Source organism: Nicotiana attenuata, chromosome 1, assembly GCF_001879085.1.
Source record: "Nicotiana attenuata strain UT chromosome 1, NIATTr2, whole genome shotgun sequence".
NCBI classification, from domain to species: domain Eukaryota; kingdom Viridiplantae; phylum Streptophyta; class Magnoliopsida; order Solanales; family Solanaceae; genus Nicotiana; species Nicotiana attenuata.
This window is the reverse complement of record NC_031989.1, coordinates 12,166,958-12,178,116: the sequence shown is the minus strand read 5'-3', so window position 1 is coordinate 12,178,116 and position 11,159 is coordinate 12,166,958. Positions and strand designations below refer to the sequence as shown.

At 38.5% G+C, this 11,159-nt stretch overlaps 1 protein-coding gene across 1 annotated transcript; it reads right to left on the bottom strand.

Moving 5' to 3' along the window:
* Positions 7,055-8,280, bottom strand: LOC109233059 (cytosolic sulfotransferase 12-like). The gene is made up of 2 exons (XM_019398811.1): positions 7,362-8,280; positions 7,055-7,251 (listed from the first exon to the last, which is right to left on the bottom strand). Exons 1-2 carry the CDS (start codon positions 8,278-8,280, stop codon positions 7,055-7,057), a joined length of 1,116 nt encoding a protein of 371 aa, XP_019254356.1.

Here is an 11,159-nt window from a genome sequence, read left to right as displayed (position 1 = left end):
AGAATTTAAAACTAAGAATATGGAGGAAGCACATTTTTTTACCTATGAAAATCATAAGAGAGAAATAAGGCTTGATTGTGAATAAGAGAAAAAATAACTAAGGAGGTGCTTTCTGAGTTTTGTTGCCTTGATTAGGAACATACCTCTTCACCTCTCGATCCATATAAAATTGAAGGAAAATTCTAGTCATATTCTTTTGGATCCCACCGTTTAACGTAGGCCTGTTGGCTAACTAAATTCTTTGACTCACACTCGCCAGGATATTTCAGTTGTTTTTCTAAGACAGCCAATTCTTACAATATCCTAGCGAAGCTTATCTTGATGTTGGCATGGACTGCCTTTGATATTTTCTAATAATTCCTGGTCTTGGTCTCTTCTTAATTTCAGAATCCTCTTTAAAGCTTTTAAATTTCTATGACTATGACTGGGATCTTTTCCACATAATAGATGATATGTTAGTGAGTATTTTAAAGTCTGGGAGGTTCACCTGCATCTTGGAAGTCGGACAAGAAATTGTTGGTATCACTTTTCTCTGCAGAAGCTGAGTACAAATCTATGATGAGAGTTGTCTCAGAAGTCACTTGGCTTGTTCATCTTTTACAGGATCTTTCAGCTCCTCCATCTCTTCAGGTGGCCGTTCACTTCAAAATTCCAGTAATGCTTGATATTACAAAAAAAAAATTCCATCTTCCACGAGAGGACGAAGCATGTAAAATTGGACTGTCATTTTTTAGGCAAAAATTGTTGACCAATTTGATTTATTATCATTCATTCCTTCTCACTCTCAGATGGTCGATGTTTTATGAAACCTCTGCCTGGATTTGAATGTAACTCTATTATCAGCAAGTTGGGTGTGCGTTTCCCCCCTTTCAACTTGAGGGGTTGTTGGAGTTGGAGATCCTTATGTTGGGATGGAGGTTGGTGAATGGGAAATGGAGGGAAGAAATGTGAAGGGAAAGTGAGTTGTTCCCCTATGCTTTGGAAAGACCAATTGTCCCTCATTGGTGGTGGAAAGAAAAGGGAATGTGCTTATGTTGGAAAGAAGATAAGACTCGTACCGTCGTCGTCGTCGCTCCCTCGGCTCGGCTTTGTCTTCGGTCAAAAATTGATTGATTGATTTTTTGGAAAAATTTTCTTTCAAATTATTTAATTAATTATCAATGTCAACCCGGAATATTAACCCAGGAACCCCGCGCGCGACGTGACATGTTCCGTTTCTTTTTTCGGATAACTATATTTTCTTTTCCCGGATTATATTAAATATTCCCACCTTTTACCAACAGCCATGGTTGTTTCTGAGAGGTTGCAACTTTTCAGAAAGCGAATATAAATTCGCTTTGATCGCAGTATTTTTCCTTATGAAATTTTCTGAACTTTTTCTTCTTCTTATGCACAAACAAAATCCACTGTGATTTACAGCTATTGAGTGGTTCGCAGCTCACCAGCATTTTAGGTACTGATACTCTAGTCAGTTAAATCGTTCTATCCTAGGAGAATAATATTTCAGCACCTCGGGTACTTGAGGGGAATAGTTTCCTTAAAGACACACTAAGCACTCAGTGGGCTCGATTTTATTCCAAAATTTATTTTCAGATTCTTTTTTCTGATTATTTCCAGTTTTTGCTTTACTTCTGTTTTTCCTATTTCTGTTTTTTTTTTGTTACAAGAAATTTAGTGTTTCATAACATTATAGCTAGTACATATTGATAACAATATTATGGAAATTACGTTTTACTTTAATCTGTATTCTATTTTTTGGAGATTAAAACCTTTGTGGTTTTCGACTCCTTGTGAATATTTCTATTTATGATTTGAAGACATAAAAAGCTAATCGGAGTATTAAAGTTCATAATTTAGAAACGATTTGAAGAACACAAAAATCTTCATCGCTTTCTTTTGAAACGGTATATAAAAAACATTAGTTTTGTTTATTGAAAGTATTGTTTATTATTAATTACAACACTATTTATTGTTTTATTTTTCTGTCATTAATTGAACTATTCAGTTTTTGACAGTGAGAAATGGCAATTAAAAATGGAACTCCTTTTGCGACTATTGCGTCAACAACAATAGCCTCGTCGAGCCGAACTGTTGTGCAACCGGCCGAAATATCGAGGAAAGTTTCTGCAGCCAACTTCAAAGGATGGCAGCAAAGGGTGTTGTTTTGTCTTACCATGCTTGGTATGCAGAAATTCACCAATGAAGACCCTCAAGTGCCTGCCTTCGATATGCCAGAAAATAAAAAATTTATGATTGTTGACGCATGGAAACATGCAGATTTTCTTTGCAAAGGCTACATCCTAAGTGCTTTGGAGGCCGATCTATACAATGGCCACAAATTTTCTTAGCGTTCCATTCGATGGTTTAAGACTTTGAATAGCTTCATATTACGTATTATGACTTTCATGTATGGTTGGTTTAGGTTTTCGAGCGGTTCGGGATTGATTTGGATGAATGATTCGCGTTTTAGAAGCTTTAAGTTTGAAGAATTAACCAAGGTATGATTTTTGGGCAAACGAGCTCGAAATTGGGTTTAATTATTCCAATAAGTTTGTACGATGATTTTGGACATGTCCACAAAGTTTTGTTAAATTCTGATGGGTTTTGGATAAGTTTGGATGGTTATTATTTTCAATATTGACGTCGATTTGAGCATAAAGGTTATCATATTGAGCAAACGGCCTTTGATTCGTGTTTCGACAAAACCATCATATTTGTATCATAATTTTGGAACCATAGAACCTAAAATCATAATGTTTTAACATCGTATCAGGTATTTATGATCATTTTACTACGAATTGGGTTGATAGATTTTTTAGATTAATTATAATATTGCCATAGAATTCGTTTTTAAAATTCTACACTATTTTCAAATATTTAAACCAACATATCTTCTTCATTGCAAGATCAAATGGAGTGATTCAAAATCCTAACTTGACTAGAATTTCACAAGAAATCGTTTGGAGGCATCAAAAGTGAGTTTCGGGATTGTTTGGCATAAGAAGCGATGTAGAATAGTTGGGATTTTTTGGCTATTATGTTGTTGGAGTTCTTCTCATCTTGAAACTTTGGTATTGGTAGAATTCAAGGTTGTTCTTCATGTTTCTTACATGGGGTAAGGATAGTCCCTTAGTTTAAGCTTTAATCCATGACTTTAATTGAAAACCCATTATATTTTTTAAATGAAGACCTAGGGTTATTGTAACGACCCGACCAGTCGTTTAGAGCTTTTGCACTTTGCTCGCCAGTTCTCGGGCATGACATGCTCCGTGTTATGCAATATAACTTATGCAAATCGTTGGTTTTGGTTTTCAAGGTAATCGGAATGAATTTGGAAGAACAGTTCTCAGTTTGAAGCTTGAAATTTGAAAGGTTTGACCAAGATTTGATTTGTTTGTATATGATTACGGATCGGAATTTTTATGATTTGGTTAGCTCCGTTAGGTGATTTGAGACTTGGGAGCGTGATCGAAATGCATTTTGGTAGTCCGTGGAACGTTTAGGCTTGGATTGGCGAAATTGAGAATTCGGCGTTTTCCGGTTGTTAGGTGAGATTTTGATAAGAGGGTCGGAATGGAATTCCGAGAGTGGCAGTAGCTTCGTTGTGCCATTTGGGATGTGTGTTCAAAATTTCAGGTTATTCGGACATGTTTTGGTTGGGTTTTTGATCAAAAGCGGAATTCGGAAGATTTTAGAAACTAAGGCTTGAACCCGAAGTGTTTTGGTTGATTTAGTGTTGTTTCAAGCGTTTTGATAATTGGAACAAGTTTGAATAAGGTATTGGGTTATGTTTGTGCTTTTGGTTGAGGTCCCGGGGGCCTCACGGTTATTTCGGGTGGTCAACAGAGAGGTTGGAATTTTGTTGCAGCAGCTAATATTGCTGATTCTGGTATTTTTGCATCTGTGGATTGGGGACCGCAGATACGGCGCTACAGATGCGGGTGGTTTATCGCAGAAGCGAAAAGGGGTCAGATGAGCAGTTTCCACAGAAGCGGTCAAGATGGCCGCATCTGCGAAGCCGTAGATGCGGAAGTTATATCGCAGATGCGATTTTGGGGCCTTAAGTGAAAAACCGCAGAAGCGGTGGTTTGGCCGCAAATGCGGTACCGCAGAAGCGGATTTTGGACCGCAGATGCGGAAAGACCTGGGCAGACCATATATTTTATTTCTTTCCGCGATTTTGAATTATTTCACCATTGTTGCCTTCGACCTTGGCGCTTTTTGGGCGATTCTGAAGAGAGAAATCAAGAGACTTCGTTAAGGTAAGGAATTTTGGACCTAAAACTCAATTCTATGGTTGTATTTCATGAATTTAGGGCTGTAACTAAAGGAATTAAAGGGCAAAAATGGAGGATTAGGGCTTGAGTTTAAGAGGCCTTTAAATGGGGATTTGAGGGGCCATTTGGACTCCGATTTTAGTATTTTTGATATGTATGAACTCGTGGGGAGACGAGGAATCTATTGATGTGAAAATTTCTGAGTTTCGAGAAGTGGGCCCGGGGCTCGGGTTTTGGTAATTTCGGGATTTGTGCCCTTTATTGATTGTTTTCGCTTGGGCTTTGTTCCCTTGGCATATTTTGACGTCCTCCATCTGATTTTGGATAGATTCGACGCGTGTGGAGGCCAATTCGAGGGGCAAAGGCGTTGCGAGCTAGAGATTTAGCCTGTTCGAGGTGAGTAATGATTGTAAATGATGTTCTGAGGGTTTGAAACCCCGGATTGCACATCGTAGTGCTATATTGAGGTGAGGCACACGCTTGATGACGAGCGTGGGGTCGTGCACTATTGGGGATTGTGACTGGGTCCGTCCCGTACGACTGTTAAGTCGCGTATTTGATTTGAAATCTTATGATATTCCATAATTTAGAGATTTATATTATAATTTGGGCTGTATACCATGTTTGGGGCCTTGTGCCAACCTGTTGAGACACTTAGGGGTATTTTTACTATTTTTTCCTCACTCTATTTGTTTGAAAGCATCACCTCAGTCATGTTTTACCTGTTTATTATTTAAATCTGGTTTTACTTTACTTCTTAAAAATATGAAAAGCTGTTTGGGCTGAGTTCCCGTTACTAATAGACCGAGGGTCTGATTGTGAGGTTAATGACTGAGATAGACCGAGGGTCTGATAGTGAGGTCAATGACTGAGAGAGGCCGAGGGCCTGGATGTGAGGGTTTCATTTTATGGATCGGGCTGCACGCCGCAGCAATATATATATATATATATATATATATATATATATATATATATATATATATATATATATATATATATATATCTTTTGGGTTGTACGCCGCAGCGATATGTTGGGTCGGGCTGCACGCCGCATCGATATAGCGTTTGGGCTGTAGGAGCCCCTCCGAAGTCTACACACCCCCAGTGAGCGCAGTCGACTATAGATATATGGATCGGGCTGCACGCCGCAGCGTTTACTATATGGTACCTATTGAGTGTGAGCGCTTATTGGTAAGAGTTGAGTCACGAGTGACTAAGAGGCTTGCTCGAGAGGCTATATATAGACATATACATGTACAGGAGTGATGTTTGCCTGAGGGGCTAGTTATGAATTTACTGTTTTCACTCCTCTTTTAAGTGAGTTTCCATTGAACATGGTGATTTAGTTACTGCTTTCACTCATCTTTTGACCGAAACTCTATTGAAAATGTTGAACAAATATTTTGAATAATCTCTCATTTAAACAGATGTTTTTAAGCTACGAAAAGGATTGTGTATTTGTGCCCGAGGGGCGGATTTTTGTGCGCATCTGCACTAGTTGTTCTGCATTCATTTGCGTAACTGTTGAAAATGTCATTTTCAAAAGAGTTTAAACTGAGCTAAGAGGTTCAAAAGTATTTTACAGCTTCATTGCTTTCTTACTAGTTTTGAAACTGCTTCTATACAGCATGTTGATGCTCTTTTCTTGATTTCTTACCACTCAGTCTTTATTTATGATTATTACTCACTGAGTTGGCAGTACTCATTTTACTCCCTGCACCTTGTGTGCAGATTTAGGTATTTTCTGAGCTTGGTGGCAGTTGTTAGTGGAGTTAGCAAGGTAGCTGCCGGGGTTCGCAGCACCGCTTTCTCTATCCTCATTCTATTAGACTGTACTGAGTACATTTCGTCGGCTCAGTACGACGAGTGATTTCTGGTTCGACCACACTTGGAGTTTTATGCTGACTTTGAAGCTGAGCGATAGCAACCTGTTGAGCTTGTAGCATCTCGAATATTACTTGGAGGCTAACTCCTCCATCTCCCATTCCAGTGTTCCTTGGCCACTGGATCGGACTTCCCTCCGTACACTTCGTTCGGGGTGTACGCCTAAATCTGCATTCAAAGTGATGTGTGAACTAACATCAACTGGTTCCGCAATAGGCACTTCCCCTGGGTTAATCGGTGGTACACCGGCTCTGGGAGCAACTAAATTATCATTTTCCTCGTGAAGTCCAAGACCATCATCGCCATGTACGGGTGCATTTTGTGAGTTTGACATGATTTAACCTGTAAACAAAAATTATTGATAAGAACAAGTGTAAAAATAACGTGTGTTATCAGAATCAGTACCGAAATAATCACTATTATCTTTAACCCCACGGTGGGCGCCAAATGGTTTATGCTAAAATCCGTGTAATAATTAAACTTGTTGTGTAGTTTTAAAGATGTTTGATTAAATCCAATACTAATTGATAAATAAAGAATCTAATGTGTAAATTTAAGAGTAAGACAAGTCAAACCAGTCGTGTAAGCAGACCTCAACCTCGAGCAAGGGCGAACTCGAGGTAAGTGAACAAGAACAACAAGAACAATAAAATAATAATAAGACGATTTAGATGAACAGTAAGCAAGAAAGTGAAAGTGTATATTCTCTTTTCAATGATCGCTCCTTTACAAATGATTGGGGTCCCCTTTATATAGTAGGGGAATCCTAAATAAGGTACCATTCTAATTGCAGTAGGGAATCTTATTATACAGCTGCCTAACCGCCTAGTACAAATCCGTTGCGGAATTTACACCGTGATCTTAGGGCCACTGCGGGAATCTCGCTCTTTCTGTTATGGAACCATAACAGTATTATCTCGAGGTCGGTCATACTTGGCCTCGGTGTTCATCGAGCAGTTCGATCTTCGAAGCTTGTACTTTGCCATTGGGCTCTCGCCTGATCTATTTCGATCTTGCTCTCGAGGTGACCCTCGAGCCCACGAAATCGGGCATACCTGATTTCGACCATATACAATTAGATAAGCGGATACTAGTAAAACATTCAACGTCTAATTGAGGGAAATGGAGAGATAATAGTGGCTAAAATAAATTGCAAAGAGTCCTAAAAGAGAACAAAATACTAAATGCCATATATGAAACCAGCTCCATGAAACTTGTCTCTTGTCAATGCATCAATACGCTCAATTGTCATAGCATTCAGGTAGTTTTTATTATCCCCAACTACACCTTGTCTGAAGAAAGAATTATAGGGAACTTGAAACCAAGAAGGAAATTCTTCAGATTTGTTCACTTCATAGCTGCTCAGAATGTCAAAGCTGCAACTCTTCACAACCTCCTTTACTTCCTCCTCTCTGTTAAATGGGCATCCTAGAAACTCAGCCAATCTTTTGACATGAGTGTTTGGGTCTGACAATAGCTCCTCATAAGTTATAAAGAAAATATTTTTAGGTTTCTCTAAGCTTGCCGTTTTGAATCCCATAACATGGTCATAATAAGGTCCACCAGGAAATATTCCAGCACAAAATTTCTCTATGGCTTCTTCAAGGGGCCATGGCCCATATTCTACGTCCTTCCATTTATTTGTGAAATGCCACATTGATACCAGTGTGTCCTTAGGGTTTCGTGTAATGTAAACAACTCGACAGTGAGATGAATCAAGAGTTTTGCCTATAAGCTGGTAAGGAATATGGGTAGAGAAGAGCCTTCTTGAATCTAGATTGTCAATTTCAATTGGAGATGGTTCAGTTCCTCCAAAGACTTGGACCTCAAGCGTAGGAACAAGGTCGTGGGGATTGTGGTTGACTAATGACTCTTTGGAGGATCGATAGATGATAGAGAAAAGGAGAGATTTAAGCCATGTCGTCCCAGTGTTTGGAAAGGATGCTAAAATTACATCATTATTAAGTGGTTTGAACTCATTAAGAACACGAAAAGTGCTTGGCACAAATTTAGGAAGAAACCAGAAACCATTTATTTGACAGACAAAGTTATCTCGCCACCAATTTTCTTTTGGTAAGGACGGATGATACTCATGGAGAAGCTCCACAGTATTAACCATGAAATAATACAAGTACTGATACACGAGGAAGACGAAGTACTAAGAGAAGTATGTGTAATGAATCATAGAATCCGACAAATATAAGCAGTCACTCCTACAAAGCTTAAACCCTAATATATGCTTGTAAAATGTGAAGATTGTAGCTCAAACATTTAATGTAATTCAATAAAAGTCCTCTCCGGATATCGTAAACTTTGAACAATCTCCCACATGGGGCACCGACTATGGTCATTGGACCTTGTGATTTGGCTTTTGTTCAGCAACAGACATGACATTTGTGAGTTTTTTTTTTAATATACGTAAGGGGAGGGGAAGGGAAAGGGGGAAGGGAATTACAAGGTGGGGAATCAAATGTTCAAATACTAGTCGAACGACTAACAAAATAAAAGCTCTCATAATCAACCAAATTATTGAAGGCTGTAGGAGGGCTATTTAAAGCTAGCAACTCTAATTTGATTTGCCAAATGAGTTGCAATCTCACTTGAACATACATCCATTAATATATTTTCTTCCTTTTAGTTTATTTCTTTTTGGTGTATTAGTTTTAAACCAAACTTAGTAAGAAAAAACATGCAACAAAAACATTCACAAGCTTGTTCCATTGGTAAGGTTTCACTAGTAATGAAAAGATGGTTTAAATTTTTTTTTTCCCAGATACTGATACTGTAACGACCCAGCCGGTCATCTTGTATATTTGAGCCCCGTTCTTTCCGTTTTTGTTTTTTCAAATCTACTAGGCAAGGTGCCTAGGGATAGTTTTTATGTATAGATAAAATCAAGAAACAAACACATTGTCAGGAGGTCTTATGAGATGAAAGACATTAAATTTGACGATTACATAATTCCTATTACCAGTGTTGAGCAATGAACTCACCACTGGTATCACAAAATGTATACTTAAAAAACTAAGGTACTGAGTTATAAAAACAAGCCATTGAATCCTACAAATGTTGTTGGCTTGCTCCAACTTCCGTTTCACGCCTATATAGGTCCATTCTATTTGCACTGTCTAGTTTTTTCCATTTGATGCTTTCCGTATGTGTATTTAGTGTTACGTGACTTGTGGGGATGGTTGGTTTTGTTTCGTGATGGTTTTGGATTGAATTGGAACACTTACTTAATTCCTAGCTGTGAAGTTTAAGTTGGAAGGGTTGACTAAGTTTTTACTTTTGTGTATTTGATATCGGATCGAAGTTTTGATAGATCCAATAGGTTTGGAGGCTGCTTTCGAATTGGGTATATGTCCATATTTGAGTTCTGATGTTCTTAGATGATAATTGCCGAATGTTAAAGTTTGAAGGTTTTGGAGAGTTGATTGGTTTGACCCATAGTTGACTTTGTGGTTATAGATGTCCGTTTCGGATTCATAACCTTGAAATAGGTTCATATGGTGATTTATGACTTCTTTGTGAAATTTGGGTTCATTCAGGGTTGTTTAGACTTGTTCGGCTTATGTTTAGAATTAAAAATTTTTGGATTAGTTCATTAAGCTTGAATTGAGGTGTGATTCATGGTTTTGATGTTATTTTGTATGATTTGAGGCTTTGAGTAGGTCTGTGCTATGTATTGGGGACTGCTTGGCACTATTGGATAGGGTCATAGGGGGCCTCGTGTGAGTTTTGCGTGGGATTCACATAATTTTGGTGGAGTTTAGAACTGCTGAATTTCTCGTGTATGGTGTGCCTCGCGATCGCGGAGAAAGTCTCACGATCATGAAGGCTATTTAGGGCAGTGTCTTTTGATGATCTTTGCGTTCGCGATGGGAGTGTCGCGTTCGTGGAGCTTTGTGGGTAGTGGCCTTCGCGTTCGCGATCTGGGCATCATGTTCGCGTGTAGGGAAGGTAGGATAGGGTCGTAAGGCTTTTGGCCTTCGCGTTCGTGGATAGACCATCAAGTCTGAGTAGACCAGTAAAGGTTGTGCATCGCGTTTGTGGGTTCCAGACCGCGTCCGTGAAGTGTATTTTTGGGCCGCTGCTGGGTTGTGCTTCTTGAGCGCGGCCCATGGGCCGATATTTAAGCTCTTATTTTCAGACTTTGAGTTCATTTAAAGATTCCATCCTGAATGCAATTTTCACTACATGAATTGGGATAAATATTTTTTACTCGAATTTGATTATTATTCAGATTCCATCCTTGAACTTGGCATTTGATTGGTGAATCTAAGTGAGAAAAATTAAGGGTTTTGGAAACACTTTTCTAAAAAAGAAAAATTGGTATCGAACACTGATTTAGAGTCGAGTTTGGATGAAACTTGTATGGTTGGACTCATATTCGAATGAGTATCGAACTCTGTTACTTTTGTCGGTTTACGGGAGGCACGCCTGGGTTGACTTTTTGGTTAATTTTTGTATTGTTGATAAAGATCGGAGCTTTATTGCTTGGAATCGATTTTTATAGCCGTGATTGATGTTATTGAGTTATTTTTCTCTAGATTTCACCCGTTTGGAGGTCGATTTAAGAGGAAAGGGCTTATTAGAATATCGATTTGGATTGTTTGAGGTAAGTATCTTGCCTAACCTTGTAGGGGAAATATCCCTTAGGATTTGGCCTTAGTTGTTATTCATTGAATCTGAAAAGCAACATGTACAAAAGGTGACGAGCGAATACACGGGTGCTATTTGTGTCTTATGACTGGATTAGACCTAAGGCTATGCCTTAAGTTTAGGATGTTTTTTTTATATGAAACACGCTTAATTGCTATGTGACTACGTGAACATGATCTTTTCAATTGACTTATCCGTAGTCGTGCGTTATAAGTTAAACACCCATATGCATTTTTATTGTTGTTATGTCCTTGTGCGTCTTGAAAAATAATTGTGAGCTTATATTTTGATAAAATTTAACATTATTGTTTTGTGACTATTGTGGTACATGTGGAC